General features: G+C 41.5%; 1 protein-coding gene and 1 pseudogene across 2 annotated transcripts in view; one reads left to right on the top strand and one right to left on the bottom strand.

The window, feature by feature from the left end:
- The window catches only part of SESN1 (sestrin 1), an 85,973-nt gene extending 76,007 nt beyond the window's left edge, over window positions 1–9,966 (bottom strand). Inside the window, exon 1 of one of the 2 annotated variants that reach the window (XM_087774283.1) lies at window positions 9,548–9,966. In XM_087774283.1, coding sequence (XP_087630409.1) covers window positions 9,548–9,829 — 282 coding nt within the window. In that variant the 5' untranslated portion in view covers window positions 9,830–9,966. The remainder of the gene's footprint in view (window positions 1–9,547) is intronic. The other variant, XM_087774286.1, reaches the window with a different exon arrangement.
- On the top strand, window positions 9,886–10,719 carry LOC148053383 (uncharacterized; annotated as a pseudogene).
- The last annotated feature ends 9,327 nt before the right edge of the window (window positions 10,720–20,046 follow it).

Here is a 20,046-nt window from a genome sequence, read left to right as displayed (position 1 = left end):
ACCAAAACACCAGAAACAGTGGAGGCTCAGCAACAAGCTGCAATGGAAAAAAATCTTTCAGAAAAGAGGTTCCCCTCCTCCTTTAAAAAAAAAGCACACAGGAAAGGCTTTAGACCTTTAAACAAGTTTCCATTTTCAAGTTTGTTCCTCCTTTGAACAAATATCATATTGTTCCATATTTACTCTCTAGAAGTTAAGGAATCCTTAACTAAAATACCTATTTCATAAGAACAACTGTTTAAAAACTACTCAATAGCAAGCAAGAATATCCCAGGGAAGAAAATTTAACTAAGAGGTTGTTACACCTTGCATCTCAAAACTTAGGCTCATAGAGCCAGTCAGATATTTAGGTAGGCAAAGGACTTGCCAGGAAACACCTGCAACTGAGAACATCTTACTGACTCCAGAAAGCATAGAAAAGTGAAGAAAAGTTACAATTTCTAGTTAATTTACAGTAAAAAACAACCGCATGTTTTCAGAAGCACTGTGCTTTTCTTTAGCACAATGCCTGGATTGAGAGTAAGTTCTTGTAGTTGCACAGAAGGAAGACTTATATCTGATTACATGACATAAGTAGCAGTATGCGTTCCAGCACCACCTCTATTTTTAAAACACCATCCCAGTGTATTTGGGGTAATATTCAGGCACTAGTACACAACACTGGGTGATATTTTTGACCCCAAAATGACTTGAAAGAACAAGTTTGGTTTCTACATAAAGCTGGAGTAAGGAAAATGGTTAATTGTTTACTAGGTTTAAATAGAACTAAACAAGTTCACCTTCCCAACACAACTTTTGGCAGCAAGCTAATCTAAGCTTTCCAGAAGAAAACACAAAGAAAAAAAAATAAAGTCAAAGTCATTGGAAACATCAAGAAAGTGGTAAACAAGAGAAAAACCACCACTTAACTTTTTGGATTTAATTAATGTATGTAGGTCCAAGTGAAGATTTCCACGTTTCACTTGATTTCTGGACAGAGAGCTAAGCTTTCCCCCTGCCCCCCTTAAACTGTAAACAACTTACTGGAATAGAAAACCATACTGACAGCAAACCATATTTTTGGAAATTTAAACACTCATTATCCACAGGAAAATATACTCAAGCTTTCAAAACTATTTTTTTGTCCCACAATGGTATATTCAGTACTTTTCCACTATGTTTGTTTTAAAAGGAGAAACCCTGACCTGAAGAAAAAGTCAAGAGTAAGATGACAAAAAAGCAAGTATTTCTTCAATGCTCACTTTGCACTTGTCACAGCAAGACAATGTAATTTTCTTTTAAACCATGTACTTTGGTCAAGCTAATGGAAGATGTATTAATTTATATAACCTAGCAGTCCATAAACTTTTTTTTCACTTAATACTTTGCATATCGTACACTAATTTCTAAACCTTTCCAAATTCTTAGTGCTTTTTACTTTGACTGAACACCTCCTCAAGATGCATAAAATTTCTCCATGTGAGCAAATAGCAAATGCATGCCAACACCCCAAAATAAAGACAGTTATTTACATACCAAATGGGGAAAACAAATTATAAGATTAAAAAAAAACCCCAGAAATAAGTTGGCTTTTTGGCAACTTAGAGCAGAATTTTTAGCAAAATAAATGCAGAGAGGGGAAGGATCACTGCTAACCATATACCATTAGTATCAGAGTGAGGAAAATAATTTAAGATAAAGGACTAAGCTGACACCAGAATACATGAGTGTAGACTGGAAAGGATCATCTCCAGCTATGAGGTTAGTTAGAAGAACAGCCAACTTCTAGAATTACCTCTCCAAAGAGAAGCAGAAGTTAAAAAAAAAAAAATCTCAAACAGAGCTCGTGTGACTTAGCAACTGCTAGATCAGGAGAACAGATGCTGTTATTTACAAAATGCATAAAAGCTGAAGCATTTTGCTTTCTACAGTTCTCTAGATATTAGCTCCTATGAAAAAAAAAAAATCAGAAAACAAACCTTTATGTAAGCCACCAATGCACACCCTACAGTTGCTTACCTCATTAGTAAATAATAAGAGATGAGGAAATGTTTGTGATCAATTTCTTCAGTTTAAAGCATTTCAATGTAGTCAAAAAATAAAAGTCAACCAAGCCAATATTATCAAGTGTGTACTTCACTCTTCACTTTTTTTGAAAATAAAAATTCTACTTATGATGTCCTGAAAAATGAATTCAGCAGAATCACATAAACCCATAAATTTACAGATCAAGTTATCCCAAACAATTATAAGAAAAAGTTGACTAAGCAAAGCTCATTTCCATACAAGAAGAATGACATACAGCTAGCATGGAAAATTATGGAAAGGCTCCAAACACAGAAACAGCATTTGAACTGACCCAGATATCCTACTTTACGTCACTTTGAGAACCTCCACTGTTTTCAAGCAACTCTTTATTCCAACCAAAGACATTCTCAGAGTCAGGCAATTCTGCAGCTGACAAGCTCAACAAAAGAAAATTTCCCTTCGTCTCTCTCAACAAACAGACTGAAGCCTTCAGAAAGGAGGCAAGTAGGCTAAAGGAGGGAGGAGTCAGACAAGGCAATCTAAGGGCTATTGACAATTTAAGTTTTTAAAAAAATACGTTCACACCCCTGCTCAGAACATTCCCTGATGTGTCAAGATTAAGTCTTCTCCCTTAACTTCTCCAGCCAGCCTCGCCACACACATGTGATACAGACCTATCATTAGAACATCTTTACAATAGGCACAGTTCTTTTTGTAGGCTAGCAGAAGCTGTAAATAAGACTAATCATTTAAGTGCATTATGTCATTACTTCAGTATCTCTCCCAGTATTGAGAAGAGCAAGAGTATCTGAACACCACAAAAAAAAACCAACCCTAACAGACATGTTTTCTAAACTAGCAATCTGGCAGAGTGACATGTGGCTTTTGAAGGGAGCACCCTACAATACATAATTAAACCCATTCCACCTAATGGCTGGAAAAGACAGAACATACTTTTGCTCTGAATTCACAAAAAAAAGGATGTTTTCATTCACTTTACATAAGAGTACTATGGGAAACAGAAACTGATTTGGGTATTGGCATTGTGTAAGGAGACTAGTCAGCTTCCAGATGGATCAGATTCACCACCACCAGCGAGGATACTATATTTAAATTCGTAGGCTTGAACAGACTATAAATTTCATCTGAGACACCTTTCCATGGTGACTGACCAACAGCAAGCATCACAGGGGAACATGCAGTAGGACACAGTCAAATTAACTCGGACAAAAAAAAAAAAAATCCCACAACCTAACAGATCTGCCTAGCTACAGATTTCAAAGTTCACTAAAGAAAGTTACTTCTGTTGTGCAGGAAGGCTAAAAAGACTGCAGGCAAAGTTATGAAGTCATTTATCAAAGATTACACCAAAAGCAGATTAACAATTTTGAAAGTTAGCCAGTCTCCTGTAATATCAGAGTCATCAGAATAAACTATTTGACAGCAAGGAGCATTATTTGAGTTTCAGTCTTATTACTCTTAACCAGCATGCACCACAGAGCTCAGACGTGGTGCATACACAAAGAAAAGAGATAGTAAACTCTATTGTGAGAAATCCAGCAATGAAACAGAAAAGTTAACTCCTATTCTGTCCTTTATGGACATACTACCTCCCCTCCTGGCAGAGCCTTTATTTGTCCCACACACTGTGGCAGAGGAAGAGGACAGGATGTCTGCTCTGGCTGTGACTGGAAGTCTTCCCATCCTTTCTGGATGCTCATTTAATTTAAATCCATACAAGTATTTTGATGGGATTTGGAAAGGTAAGGATATTCCATTCCATGTTCCCTGCCAAGCAAGCCTAGGTCACAGGCAGCGCCCAAAGGATACAATACAGGAGGATATATATTTGGCTGCTGACATGACCCCTCTCTTGTTATGTGCCATACAGCCCTCTGCAAACTAGGGATTCTGTTACATTTATCCACTAGAGCTGTAGGCCTAAGAAAACAAGGAGGTATTCAAAGTCCTCCTGAGCCCACCCGCTGCTTTTAACTAAAAGACAGAGGTTCCAGACCACAAGTTCCAGTCCTACATATTTGGTAAATACGGTCTTCAAGATCAAGGGGAAGGCACTTGGAGGGTGCGTCCCTCCAAGCAGTTACCAACACAAAACACAGAAAAAGAGGCTGGAAGGAAAAATCATCCAGTTACCAATGTTCTGCCTTGCCCAAGGAGAGGACCAAGTAAGCATATCACTCCTACCCGATGTGTAAGAACAGTTCAGACAAAGAGTTCTAGTGATGGACATCACTGGATAGTCTATGCCACTGCTTTACTATCCTAATCCCTGAAATTTCCCCCCAAATGTCTTACCAAAGTCTTGCTGGAATTCAGATCAACTGATCATTTGCTCTCTAGCTGATGTTTTCTTCCTCTTTGCAGCAGTCCTTTCATCCCCTCTGTCCCCCACTTATTTGGGAACATATTGTCTTAGCCTCCTTTTTAGCTGATTGTACCACCACCAATTTCTTCAAACTTTCTTCACTAAAAAGTCAGAGGTCTAGACAATACAATACAAGCTCCCATTAACTATTAACATAATTTTAAATTCTATGGCTGCTTTCCACTATTTTTACTCTCCCTCCCAGCTTGTAATCTGCAATTCAACAAGCTCAAAACTTTGCTAATCAAGATCATGATGGACAGGACCTTGTAGAATCTGTACCAAGTACTTGGTACCTGACCTTGCTTACCTTCTGGGGATGGTTTTCCAGCTCATTTTACTCACTGCACAGTAGTTTCTAGATCATAACTCCCTAGCTTGTTAGTGGGAATATAACGTGAATACTGAGGACTCCAGTATATCAACATATTAACATTATAGCATCTCTGCACCACAAGGCCTGTTACTCCATCACAGAAGAAGTAGAAATGCTGGCTTTAAAATAATTTATCCTGGATAAGTCTGTTTTGGCTGTTGCTCAACTTCTTTTTCTAGGCACTAAAAATGTGTTTCATCACTGCTCCAGTATTTTTTCTTTGAGCTAAAGTTAAAATCCACCAGTTTCCTCCTCATCCCATCCCACTTAGCCCACACTGAAGAGGTATGCACCATTATTCTTTTTGAGTCTACTACTTCCCTCCACTATCAGGTCTGAGATTGCTTCAGCTAGTTGTTTTTGTTTGTTTGTTTGTTTTTAAGCATCTCAGAATGAATTTCATCGGGCCCTACCAGACTGAAAATCTGCTGCTTATCCAAGCAACCTACAGGGTTTTTTTTCCCCTAGTCTAGGACGAGTACTATTTATGCTTTTATCATGGCTATTAACTACACTGGCTGGATTAACCATTTCAGAGAACATTTCAATCACCTCAGCATTACCTGTTAATCCATTAATCTGTGGATCTTTTATTTCTTGCTTTCTTCCAATATCCCTTTTAGCTACACCTCATTATGTATTTGACTGTCCCAGTTTTGTTCGTGCATCTTCATGCACGTCGTGTGCATCTTCAGCAACATACAGTTTCCCATTTTCTGTTTGTTTCTGGTGTTTACATCAATGAAGAGATCAATAGGGAGCAAAGTTCTTTTTTCATTATTAATTTTCCCTTCAATTAAAGTGTTTGGTACTATTACATTACTTCTCAAAGAGGTTGAGACCAGTTTCTTTCTTCCTTATATTTGCCCCCCAGTCAAGCTTTACACACCAAATTGTAAGCTTTTTGACATTTGTGGGTTTTATTCTGCTGTTCTGTCATCTTTTATCTTATGTAGGCTAACAACTGGTGGTCACTCCCACATAACCTGCCTCCCATCTAGGCTTCCTCTTTGTTAATCTAAAAGACTACTTTTATGAATTTACATACCTCAGCAGAGCAGTATGTTCTGCTCAGTCTTTTCCAAAAGACATTGGACAGTTATGAGAGATTTTAACTAGCAAATCTCATACTTTCAGTGATTCTTCTCCAGCTATTGACATACACCTTGTATTTATATTCCAGTCACATACATCTAATTGATCGGATTGAGGCTGGGCAGAATACTTTTAATCATCACTTGTTAAGACCTTCCACTGCTGTTCATTCCCCATATATTTGTGTTGGTGTGCAGACACCTAGCATACTAGGTGGAATGACCCGCTATTCTGCAAGGTCATAAGCAATATGCTATACATATGTGCAAAATACAACATATGCAAGAAGTTATCAAAAAGCTATGATCTATTTGGGGTTTTATCTCAAAAACCACTCATCAAATATTTTCATACACAAACATTCAAACTCTTTTCACTTGGTTAAAGCATTGCAATTGAAATATCTTTAAAATATTTAAAGGTATATATATTTGGTCAAAGTGACTTTAGCAACCTTGCTTGTATTAATAAAAGCAAGGAAGTCTTAATTAGAAAAAAGAGGGCTAGTTTGCTGATACTGTCGTTGTAATAATTCTTACAAAAACAACTTGTCTAATCTAAATGAGAAATTAGATATATTCTCTTAGGCTAAAAAATATATATTATTATATATATGTAAATATATATAGCCTACAATAAGAAACTCATTATCCTGAATAAGTCAAATCAATAGGAATTTACATTAAGCAATAATTTATTTTAATAGATTCTGATAGAGGCAATACTATTTATTAATAATAGCATTAATAATACTATTGATTAATATTTATTAATAGCAAAGAAGAAAGTTGTACACTTAGGATTCCACCATATTTCAGAGGAATTTTTCTCCAGAAAAAAAAAAAAAGACCATAACAAAGGCAGGCTCAGAGGGATGCCATGCTGACACAGGCTTCTGCCAAGCCTGCAGCTTACCAGCTTACACCAGCCATATAATGCATTCTACCAACTTGCTCCAGACACAAAGCTGCAAAAACACCAGCAGCATAGTTGCTCATGCCTAAATATTTGTTGATTACCTGAAGAGGCAAGAGGGCACTAGCCCCAGAAAGAAATAGCTATCAGACCACATTCAAGTCTTATTTCCTCACTGACCTATCCTGGATGCAGGGCAGGAAGATGAAGAAAGCACATTTTACAATTCTCCATTTCATTTAAAAAAAAAAAAAAAAAAAATCAGTCCAGGCTCAGCCTACTAGTCTGAGTTGGACCATCCCACAGGAGAGAGAAGGAGGGCAGCACCAGTTCCCAGTAGAATCTTTGGGTTCCAAGTTGCCTCTTCCTGCCCTGGGCTCTATGTCCTTTCATTACCTGGCAGAGTATAAGGTTTAGACAGCATAATGGTACATATTGCTGTGGAGTTCAAGAAAGATCGTTTCATATCCCAAAACAGGGAGATAAAGTAATACGAGTCCTTTAAGTACTGATACTGTTCTGAATAGGATTTCACATTTTCATAATGTTACTAAGCTACTTACATTTAGAATCACTGCTGAAAGCCACGAGTTCTATGGGATAATTATATTTAATTTAATAGTTTGCTTTATCTGCCATCTTCACTGCAGAGATTTGAATAAAACTCCTCTTGGCCATGAAATCAACAGAAAACCATTTCACGCCTGACAATAGTCCGCAGCATCCAAAATGGACTACTTGGATTACATTATTTCTTCCACAAATGCGGATCCAAAGATTACAACGAACATTTTCTTCTATGAGTAAATAAAGTCATAACAACTAAGACTTGCCACTCTATATTCATAGAATATAGAATATTTCTCTCTCAGATCTACTCCCAAAGAAGAAAAGTTACAAAAGCAGCTTTTAAAGATTTTCTTAAAGTAATGTTGTATTTGATTTTATTTTGCTTAACCTTTACTGCAGCTTGTATGTATACAGTTGGTTTCATATCTATTATATCTTTCACATCTATTTTTATTGAAGTCAGCTACGACCATGGGATTTGAACTTGCACTTGCTGTATCAAGATGGACTTATTTTCTGTTAGAACTTTTTGGCCTATTTAAAAAAAGCTAGTAACAAAGTTTCTAAAGAAGACTAACAGTTGAACATGCTAGTAACTTCATATATAAAAACCTAAAAGGGAGTCATCAGAACATGTAGTCTGACCTCCTCCAAGACTTAGGTGAGAGATCACCACCTGTTGGACCTTTGAATAGACTCTGATAACTTGTGCCTGATAAAAGCAAGTCTTCTCTTAGCAGTCTGTTCCAGTGACTCATCATTCTCACTGGTAATGGATCCACTTCTCATTTGAATCTTTAACAGGGAAGATGCTGATGCCAAGGTGCCCGATTAAGTTTTCAATTTAATATTCAAGTTGGGGGGGGGGGGAGGTTTGTTTTGTTGGTTTGGGTTTTTAAAGAAAAGCAGTATAGCTGTCAGGCCTTTCACATAGACCATATGTTTTATTCATAGCTTCTAATGGCAAAACCTGCTTCCAGAAAAATGCCCCATACAGCCCACACTATATAAAATAAATCAAATTATACTGTATTTATCACATTGCACACTATTGAGAAGTTGACAAAATAAACAGAGCCTCTCTCAGCCTCAATAATCCAAACCCAGAATTTCTCTGAACCACTTCAAAGTAGCACAGATCGAAAATGGATCTATATACAAGTTCCTTTAAAATACATATATTAGTGTATTTTTAATATATATTATAATAATGTTTTATATATAAAACATATGTGTACCGTATATATTATAATATAGATAATGTTTATCTATATAAAATATAGATAATGTTTTTATATATATATAAAAAATTATTTTTTCCCTCTAGATTCCCCTATATTAAACCTGTTAATGTTCAGGGAGAAGCAGCACAATAGAGGAAATCAGGTAGCTAACTCCAAGCACAGCTCTATGTATTCACTTTTGATTAAAAATTCACCTACAATTAGAAGAAATACCTGAATTTCCTTTTCCTACTCTGGAGCAAGTAGTATTTTTAGCAGTGCTGCTGGACCCGTTGATACAAGCCCTCCATCAGAATTTCAAGACCTGGGCAAAACTTTAAGTGAGCAAGAGAATTGCAATGCGAGTACGTATAATTAGGCTAACAGTGGAAGAGTACAAAGTAACATTTATTTTTTGTTAGCATAAAAGGTCAGTAAGTGTAATCCTCTGTCGGCTAGATCGCGTATGAGCTATAAAAAAAAAAAATAGTTTGGATCTTACCAATTCCAGTGGAGAAACTATTTACCAATAAACAACAACAAGGGAATTTTGACAGGCTCTGCTCTAATAGTCTTAAAGCTCGGCTTTTAAAAGCTCAAAACCTTCCCCTATCGGTTTATATTTTTAATTAACAACCTCCAACGTTTCTACCCAAATCTTTCCTGCTTTGGTATTAAAGCCAACTGGTAATACCAAACTGCCTTTTCATCATGCTTTTCTAAATGTTTCTTCACGAAGGGGGGGGGGGGGGGACGGGACGGGACGGGACGGGACAACACGACGCATATTTAGCATGTATTACTGCTCGAATAAATCTGACCGGCCGGGGTCAGATGCCCACCCCGTTGCACAGCTGAAAGCCGACGGTGCCCTGCGTGGGACGGGGCCGGGAGAGCCCCGCGGCCGCCCCCGGGGGCGGCCGCGGGGCTCTCCCGGCCCCGTCCCATGGCGAAGGTGGGGTTTGCCGTGCTTACCTGCACCTCGCCGAGGATCGCCTCGCTCCTCTCCCTCACGTCGGGGAAGGGGCAGCGCTTGGAGAGCATCAGCAGGCGGACCAGCACCTCGCTCAGCCCGTCGCGGGCGGCGGGAACCAAGGGCCCGTCGGCGGCCCGGCTAGACGGCACCGCCGCCACCGGAGCGATGGTCTCGCTACGGCGAAGCACGGCTTGGCCGATAGCGTCCAAGGCGGCGGCTCGGGTGGCAGGGTCGCGGCTGCACAGCCCGTCCCAGCGCACCTCGCCTTCCCGCTCCTCCATGGGGCCGTCCGGCTGCTTCCCCACCGCCGCCTCAGCAGCCCCGAGGCGGCCGCCCCATGGCGGGCTCCCGGCAGCCGCCAACCCGCCCACAAAGACGACAAACGCGGCGGCGAGCGGAGAGACCGCTGCCTGCGCCGCATGGGGGGCAGGGCGGGCGGGAGCTCCCTCAGCTCCGGCGGGCGCCCACGGCAACCGCCGCCCACCGCCGCCGGGGCTGCCGAGCGAGCAGCGTCGCTGGGGCTTCGCCTCTCCCGGCGGGGAGCGGGGCAGCCACCACCCCGCGGCGCCGGCGGCTCCTCCTCCCCGCCCCAGGCATGGAGGGAAGGGGCCGGCCCCGGCCCTGCCTCTCCGCCGCGGTGCGGGGCGGCCCCCTCAGCCCTCCCCGCCGGGGCCGGGCCGCCGCAGACCCCCGGCGAACCCCTCACCCGGGGGGGGAGCAGGGCAGGAACTCGCCCCGCCCGACACCGGGAGCCCGCATGACGGACACGCCCACCAGCCAATCGCCTTTCAGCGCTCGCTGCCGGCGGCCCAATGGAGGCGGGGAGCGGCAGGGCCGGTTGGGATGTGCAGTCCGGGCCAAGGGCGGCCCCGCGCCCGCGGCGGGAAACTACGTGTCCCGGCAGGCAGCGCGCGGCAGGGCGGGGCCGCGTCGCGCTCGCGCGTGGCTGCCGCCTGCCGGCGCTGCGAGGGCGGTCCCGCTGCCGGGGCGGGGGGCGGTCGCTGCCGTTTCTTGCACGGGTGTTTTTCCCTTAATGTCGGGGTTTTTTTGTGTTCCACCTCAACAGGTTATCCAAAGCAGATGGCTGGCGACAGCCAGGAGTAAAGCAATTCCCGTAGTGGATTTGCTTCAGAAATTTGCATTGGCCAAAAATGGAACACGCGCGTGTTAAGCAGCTGCAATGGCCCGTCAGATGCACGCTTCAACAGCAGCCTTTGATGTAGCCTAAGTAAACACACCAGCAGAAAGGAAAAAAAAACAGTCCGTGCAAGCGAAATACAGCGCCTTCAACACTTGAAAACAAAAGGCCGGGGCGGGGGGGGAAATCCCTGAAATATTCAAATTGGGCAACAGTTCACAGTCTTTTAAACCAAGATAATCCAAAGTTTTTCTGACCTAAACTATACTGGAGTGCATGAGCCTGCAGAAGAGAAGGCTCGCGGGGATCTTATCGATGTACACAAACACCTGGAGGGAGGGTGCAAGGAGGACGGACACAGGCTCTTCTCCGTGGTGCCCAGTGCCAGGACCAGAGGCAACGGGCACAAACTGAAACACAGGAGGCTCCCTCTGAACGTCAGGAAACACTTTTTTACCGCGAGGGTGACCGAGCCCAGAGAGCAGATATTCAAAAGCTGTCTGGATGTGGTCCTGGGTTACCGGCTCGAGGTGGCCCTGCTTGAGCAGAGGGTTTGGACCAGGTGACCTCCAGAGGTCCCTGCCAACCTCAGCCATTCTGTGATTAAGTGCAGGCTGCCACCAAATGGGCCGGTATTGCTCTTTCCCTGGCCATACGGTCTCCTTCCTTCCTTTTTGCAGGGAAAAAGAGGCATTTTTTTTATAAAGTTAGTTTCAGCCAAGTTGCTTCCTTGATCCAATTCACCTCTTGGCAGAGAAGAGGAGAGGGAAACATATAGACAAAGGCAGAATCACCCATTTGCAGCTATCACATTAAAGCAATCATAAAACTACAATTTTGACTATACCGAAAGACAAAAGGACACTTGCAAGTAAATTAGAAATGGGACGTTGGGCCTATAGGGTCTTATGTTTCTCACATACACCATTTCCTACTCTAAAATTCAAACCTCAAAACTGAAGTTAGATGCAGAACGAGCTACTCGCGTACCACAGAAAGACACAGAAACCATTTCGGAGCGCAGGAACAGAGCTTGGGCTGGCTCACCAACACCAGCCATCAACAGCTCTTTTACTTGTAAAGAATCTGCTTTCTTCATCTGTTACTCCTTTTGTTTTCTGGCATGGTTTCCCTAAAGCTTGCAAAGTAAGCGTCATTCTATCATTACCTGTACCTTTCAAGGAAGACCAACCTTTTTTTCCCATAAAATCTTTTCTACAAGGAGCCTGCGAACCATTGTTCAGCAGCCTGGACAGGCCTGGACTGCTTTGTGCAGCTGCTTCCTCTAGGCCTTTGGCACCCTTGTGAACAATATATCTACTGAAATCATCACTACCTGTAATAAATGTGAGTCTTGACTTCTCTAAGCACTCGAGGCCTCCACCCATCATAACCGATGGGTTCAAAGAAAATAATTCTGCCAGTGCCTTTCATGTTTTCTTTTTTTTGTTTTTTTTTTTTTACATTAGCTACCACTTAGCTTCCCATCCCGTTCTGTCGTCACTTGTTATGGCCTCCCAGTTTTCCTGTGAAAAGGCATGTCATGTGTGCTTGCTTTATTTCTATCTAAATTTTGATCTTCAGAAGTTGGATAGATCTCATTATTCCCATGATAAGTTTGTGCTTGCTGGGTGTCTCTGACAATGGCTACATATATCCGCGATCAGTAAAGTGAACCAGAATCAGAACTGAAGCATTGGTGTTAGACTTTAATACAGCTATATTCCCACACCGAATGCTAAGATTGATTGAAAGTCACAGCACTGCCTTTTATCTTTTAGAAGTTGTTTTTTCCACTGGCTGCAAATGAACTCTGGCTACAGGAAACAGATTGTGAAACTGGCTCCAAGGCCTAAGCTTCAGATTTTCAGCCCTTTGTTTTATAGATTTTAATGTAGCAATGGTAATGGAGATGAAGGTGGCTTTATTTTTTCCAAACCAAATCTCTGCAGTTTTCCGATACCAGGTCAAGCTTCTGTATGTACTGCAAGATATTGTGGAAATCAAGGTCAAAGGCTACCAGCGGAATTAATCAGAGCCTGAAGTTAGGGGAATGTGTTTGTCTGATTTCCATGTTCACTGGCTGAAGTTAATATGCTTGTTTTTGATCCCTAAAGAATGGATAAGAGAAAGGCAGAATTATGAAGGAAACAATCTGGCAACTCATCCAGAATTACAGCACTTGAGTTTTTAAAATGATAAGCTGAAGAAAAACAAATTTGTGGCTGTTTTAAACCTCAGTATTTCCTTCCTTGATGATTTATCAACTTCCCTCTTTTTTTAACTAGATAAGAACTTGTATAGCCATATGCAAATGATACCCAAATGCAGAAGTATTTTTTGAAAATACAATATAAAGTAGTTGTATTCATGTCCTTTCTAAGATATAAGATCTAAATTATATTATATTTACTTTTTAAAGTATTTTCCAGTTCCTGTATGTCACAAAAGAGCACTTTACTGCAGAGCTCACTTAGTTGATTTCTGAAGAGCTAGTAATAACACAGTAAAACTTGTGCAACTTAGAAGGAACTGCTTTTTAAATTAGATTCCTTCAACTGCTTTTATTTACACCTGGTTTTGTTGAGGCTTATTTCATTCCAACTGGTAAATACCTAGGATGGGATCACTCTTTTCTAAAAATTCACCCTCCCCTTTTAGATCTGGGCTTTGGCATGTTGCTGCAATAGCTGGGCACTCCGCAGTATTTAATGTGTTTTTCTTCACAGCAGCCCTCTGGGGAAGCAAACCTCTGTGACTCCTCTTTTTACAGAGAGACACCAGAAAGCCAGAGGCTACTCCTCTACTGTCTTTGAACCGAGGTCCAAGCTTAGTGTCGAGCCCAGACTCATGTATCATCCCAACAGACTGGCCTCAATGACTGAGCAAGCTATGGTGTAAGATGTGGGAGAAAATGTTGCCTTGTTTTACTTCTGACCATGTGTTCGTACATTTACCGTGTGTTCTGGCCTACTGTGCGTTGCCTGTGTATGTTTGCACCAAACTCTGCCACCCTGCCTCCTTAGAGGACACAAATGCAGCAAGGATGGGTAAGTTAGCCACTGGCTTCTTCTTAGGGGACCATATCTTTCTGGCAGAAAGACTATGGAATAGTTTTACGCTGAAACATGGGTTGCTTTGAGAAGAGCCGGGCTATGGCGTACCAGAACCACAGGCCACTTAAAGTCCTACTGTACTTTGCCAACTCTCTGACTATACTCCATTTAACTGTATAAATGTAGCCTGAAAGACCTAAGGGCTAGACTCCGGAAAAGAGCATGGGTGAACTAAAAATTCAGATCTGAAAAACTCCACTGAGCAGCCGCCTGAACTCTGTTAGTTTCTTTCTGGATAGAAATGTTCAGAATTGCCCCAAGCTGGGCATCTTGGCACCTCTCTCCCCTTTATGCCCACTTGTGGTCTAGGAAGTAGGTAGAGCAGCTCCAAGAGAGGTCCGGCTGAGAGAAACCTCTCCAAGCCCAACAAGTCAGGTTCTTCTGTAATAGCCACAGCTGGCTTCAGTGCCCGGCTGCATTTGGTAGAGTGCTCATCTTCAGTGCAGTAACCCCGTGATGAGAGAATCGGCTTTTAGCTCAAAGGGATTTATGTCAACATCTTGTAATTCCCAGGAGAGTGTCCCAGGTGCTCAGAAGGACTGCAGAATGGAAGGGAAGCATTTATTACCTCCCCTGTTGAAGTTGTGTCCTTATGGGAAGGGATGTGAAACGTGTGGCACTGGTGTGAACTAGAAGGAAGGAGACACAGGGAGCTGTAGGCACTTACTCCTGGTTTCTGGTAGCTATTCCCAAGCCAATGCTGTTTTTTATCCAGGGACTATTTACTACAAAAACACATCAATAAAAACGAGGACTCTCTTCCAACAATTAAACTAGATGAGAGAGATGTGTCCTTATTTTACTCTGTCCTTCACCTCAGCTGCCTTCTCCTTGTCTTAGGCTCTTACACGCTTGTCTGAACAGGGTCATAACTTCAAACGAAAAGGTGGTGACTCCCTGTTTCCTTCCTGCTCTTTCTCCTCCCAGTCTAGCATGGTGGTCAGGGATGCAGCATGAATGCTCCCCAGGAACTCCCACTTCCCGGCCAATGCTCTAACCACTGGGTAACAGCATAGAGAAGATGGACACTATTTCCTCCAGCTACACTTTAAAAGAAAGTGAACACTGCTTATTGGGAATTCTTTATCTGCTGACAGCCAATAGGCCTTTAAAACACCTTTGGCAGGCTGTCTGTTAACAGCCCTTGGTGTTTTCCAGTAATAACACAAAGAAAAATGCTGTGGCCAGCAGCCGTATGAAATGAAGTCACAGACCAGAGAAGCTACAGGGACTCTTTATTCATTGTTTTAAAGAACAGACTTTGGCACTCACCACCAGAAGAGGACTCCAAATTCTGAGTCCCAAGAGAACAAAGGTGCCAAGCACCAGGGTGGGACTTCACACACATCCATGTTCGTAGAGTTTCCCTGCACACAGCTTTTGTTATCTCCTCACTGAGCATGCTGCTTGTTTTGGCCATATACCTGCACTTGTTTTACATGCAGGGAATGTAAGCCTATCATTACCAAACTGGGAATTCAGCCCTGAGACTGGAAGGCTCATTGTATCCTGGAACATCAGTCCCTTATCAGTCCCATCCATCTGTGATTTATTAAGGTCACACAGAATAGTAAGAATTTAAGTCAAGTCCCTAGAGATCCACTAAATTGCCTTGCAGTCAGAAACAGTGCATCTAGTTAATAGGGGAGAAATGTCTCTTAAATAATTTATAGTCAACAACTTAAGTTATTGTTATATATACATCATTGTGCAGGATTTTGTAGTATCTTACTCAGATTTTTCCTGCATCTCTGAAGTCATGCAAGTTTAAATGTACAGATTGTATGACACAAGTATTCTGTTGCATGGCTTTCAATATTGTAAGTTTTCCCAGACAACTTAGGCCAGAAGTAGTGATAGACTATTTTTGAGTACTCATTATACCATATGATATACAAACTATTTGGCATTAATATTTAGGATATTGTGCCTGTTCAGGATGCAGAGTGTGGATGTGTTGGAGTTGCTATGAATATTCTGAGTCATGTAAACAGATGATATTATTTAAAATTATTCTTCAACAAAATAGGTCTCCAAAATAAGATTGAGGAGTTGCTCTGACTCAAATCTGCTTGCAGTTTTTCTGCATCTTTAAAGACAAGTGTCGCTGACAAAAGATGACTTTGAGAATCATTTCTTGCCAGGAGTGAAACTTATCTTTTCCTTGTCAGTATTTTTTTTCCCTCGTTCTTTTTCTTAGGTTGCCTGATGTACAAATGCAGAATGGAGCTCTTGTTCCCTGCCAGGTGCCTACTTATCAGCGGCACAGGAATATATGAAAAAAAAAAAAGTAGGAGTGGTAGTAGGTAAAAGGAGACAAATCCTATGAACAGTTACCCTCTTTGTGTTTCTCTGCTCGTCCATGTCACGGTCTTCTAGTTATCTGGCTAAAAATCTACCTCCTACTCCACCTCCATGCTAGGTTAAAGGATGTTGGATGAAGAGATTGACACTTTCCCTGAGAAAAAAACAGAAGTTTACTTTGAAAATAAATTCCAAGGCAATGGTGGGTACACAATCTGTGTGTTTCATCTGCCTAGAGGGCAAGTTTCAATGTTCAGAATCATCTTTCAATGATCCCATTAAATGTTTGAGACATAAAAGGTAAAAATTATCATGCAGTAAAAGTGTTTACTGTGAATGAGTCAGTACCTGCAATAACTATCCCCTACCTCGTTATATTTCTTCACTCTGATTGTCATTTCAAGCCACTCTTACATTTGCCCCACCTTATCCTAATATGTCTTTTCCTTTTTACATTTGCCTTTCTAATCTCTAATTATTCTGCCTGTGCACAGATACACAGTCTTCCGTACTGGAGTCATCTGCCCTTGGAAACCTTCCCTTTCCACAACAGCAAAGTCTTCCTCTTTTTAATCAAGATCAATAGCCAGAGCCAGTAATTTCCTCCTGCCTTCCCATCTGTTGGGGCACATGTACGCTGCTTTACTCTCTAGAAAGCTGTGAGAGCTGCTTCCAATCTAATGAGCAAAAGCAGATTTTTGAGGGTGAAGAGAAGTGACCAAGCTAAGCAAACCACATATGGAAGACTGTGATGGCATCAGCAGCAGAAAATAACAGTGGGGAGAAAAAGTAACTTTTTGGAGAGTACTGAGGAGAGCACCTTCAATGTCCACATCAGTCAGTGTACTAAGAGCAGGCAGCATCTGTTGGAACTGGATCCTAAGTACGAAGGGAAGAAACTTGATAGTTATTCTTGTGGGGGGAAAAATCGCTCTCATTACTGTGTAAAAAACCCTACCTTTTTATGCTAGAAGAGGGAGTGGGAGAAAAAGAAGATCGAAGGAAGAAGAGCAAGGAACAAAGCTATAGGATGATGTAAATACAGGAAAAGAGAGGAGATAAGGAAGAAAAAGCAACTATAATGTGCGGGTGGATGAAAGGAGAAGATAAGAGGAACAGAACTACAAGGGAAGCAAGGAAGTATGTTAGTGACCATTTACAGTATTTGGTTTTGTGTTTGATGCTTCTTACAAAAAGGTTGTATTTAATTACTTTGGTCTGATTAAAGACTTAGAAATCTAATTATTTTGATAACCTCTATTCCAGGCCAGATGCTTTCATGCTAACATGGCATCTAGTTACTAGATAGGAATTTGCAGTCTTGCTCCTCTGAATGCTAAGTTCAGTTATCATCTGCTTATAGAGGTTGAAGCAGTTTCCACCAACTCAATTTCCCCACAAAGTATTGAATATGATTTTATCATGCACTTATGAATGAAGGCCCAATTTAATGAGGAATTGGGTCTGCTGTGCTCATTGAAGAAAACAGCAAAACTCTAATGACATTATGACCCAAGATTCCTTAAAACACTGCCAGGTAGGACTCATTCCTAAAAAAAATTGTCTTTAAAAAATCTGTTTTTTCCCCGCCTGGTTATTTCTGTGCCTTGCTCCCAAAGTACTTGTGTAACTCATTGCATTTTCTTTCTTTCTCTTTTTTGTTCTCTGTCTTTTATGTCTAGCAAACAGGAACTAGAGAAATATCAGTATGAATGTTTAGAAGGTCTGACACAATGAAATAAAAGGCTTAGCAGTTTTGGTGTTTTTGTTTTTTTCATTAAAATACCAGGTTTTATCATACTTCACAGTACATACAGAGAAAACACAGAATGTAATTTCTTTTCCTTTTCTTCCAAGACTGAAAAAAAATGGTTGTATGAAAGTTCTCCATAAGACTTGAAATTCAAGAATGAATAGGTTTTGCTACAGTAGTATCAGAGAAGAAACCAGGCACTTAACCTTTATATATCCAGTTTTGAGACTGTCAGTTTGTGTCTCGCAGTTTGTACAACAAACTAACTCCCATGGATTTGCCTGTGTCAGTTTTTCAAAAAACTCCCAAGTTCCTTAAATGCCTCAACAAATTTTAGTCATTTGTTCTAAACTCATTTAAAGTGGGACTCAACAGAACTTAAAAACATGCTGAAATGCCTTATTGATTCAGTGAGGTTTCACTTCCTATTACTTTTGCAGCTGTCACCATTTCATTTCTAACCCACTTAGATTAAAGAAGGCACATGAGTACCAGTTACTTAGATATGTCCTGAGCAAGGTCATATGTTTCGGGCTGATTAAAGCGGTTGTGTCAGGATGCTGGAGACTGGGTGTTCCCAAAACAACAATGCAGTTTGCCTACAACATTATTTATTTCTTTTTGTCAGTGAAAGGGCTGTTCTTTGTCTGTCGGGAATAAGGCTGAAAGAGCATTGCAGCACAGCTAGTACAGCTGACCAAGCTTTTCCCTGGTTCTCAAAGGAAAGTGAAAGGGTAAAAAAATAGACCAATTTGGATTGTGTCACGAAAGTGGCCTCTCACATAACCTTTCGCCAGCAAGGCTTGGCTCAAATAGACAAGGCGGCAGCCAGCATTCTGGGAGTTTCTTGGTATAGCTGGTGTTGGGGCAATTCCTTAAAATTTCTTTTATAATATGTCAGATAAACAGTGAATCATTCCTCGATTCATCTGAGACTTTGTTTTCAGTTATGAAAAAAAACACTATAAATTGTGCATGCCCAGTAGGTCAGGTCAGAAGATAGATATCTTTGTATTTCTTTCTGAAAAATGCTTTGATCCATTTTTTCTTTTTCCTCTTTGAAGGTGTTCTGACAGCACCTCTATCTTTGGTTCTAAAAGGTTGCCCTCACAGCGATTTGAATGAACCAGGATCTCTGTAAGGTAACAAACATTGAAGAACTTAGTGGAAGCATTACTTACATTATCACATTATTCCCTTAGTGTATATCTTTTGGGAAACTGTTAAGCCAGCATTATTCCCTGAATCTGCTATAGTTCAAATGTGGAAAAAGCTTTTCCACATGCTGCTTTACAGTATAGGACATAATTGTATATGTGGCAAAACATTTTTGGACGTTTAACTTCAAAAGAATTTTTTTTTTTTAACTTTTTTAATGATGTGGCTAGCAATGGCAGGGAGGAACAGGATGGAGGAGGATGAGGAAGTCATAAATGGTCTTTCCGTAACATTTAGGATTTCAGTCGTGTTCAATAACTCTCGACTATTGGCATGCTTGCTTGTGCTAGTCAGCAGTAATTAAAATTTCAATTGATTTTTATGGCAGCCTGATCTAGTAATCTGGCACTCAATGCAGGCCATATTCAGCAAAAAATAAATATAGCATAAAGGTAAATCACATTAGTACTGACATGACCATGATGAAATGGGAAATTCTCTGTTTTAAGGTACCAAACTCCAGCTTGCTTGCTCTCCTTTGAGGCATGAAAGTCACACATACAGGTATGGACCTGAGGATGGGATTGCTCCCCCACAGCCTTTGTGCCAGCTCGCTCCCAGCCCGCATGTGACGGTGAGCCAACAGGCAGAAGTGGTCCAGCTGAAGCGACCAGCTCTGCTCATCCTCACACCCAGGGGGTGAGCACATGGGCTGCAGCAAGGTAGGAGGCAGGTGGTGTAATTGCATTAGTGCAGTGCTGTCACAAGAGCTAATTTGCTATGCCTGGCACCATGCACTGTGCACAGGGTTGCAACCAATGTGGCACTGCACCCCGGGAGCCTCCTGGCTCGGGCTTGGAGACAGCATAGGTGGCTAGGCCAGGCTGAAGGTTAACAGCAGGCCCACAGGCAGCACTGAATTGCCCCATGCTTGATGCAGCGTATGTATGAACCAGCTACTTTGTGGTTTTCTGTGTAAAATAACACTGGGCATCTGACCATCACCACTGTGTCCACCAACACAGGCTG

Source organism: Nipponia nippon, unplaced genomic scaffold (assembly GCF_047370975.1).
Source record: "Nipponia nippon isolate SJK-2023a ecotype South Korea unplaced genomic scaffold, ASM4737097v1 scaffold_4, whole genome shotgun sequence".
Lineage (NCBI taxonomy): Eukaryota > Metazoa > Chordata > Aves > Pelecaniformes > Threskiornithidae > Nipponia > Nipponia nippon.
Note: the sequence above shows the minus strand (reverse complement) of the source record. Positions and strands in the feature narration are given on the sequence as shown.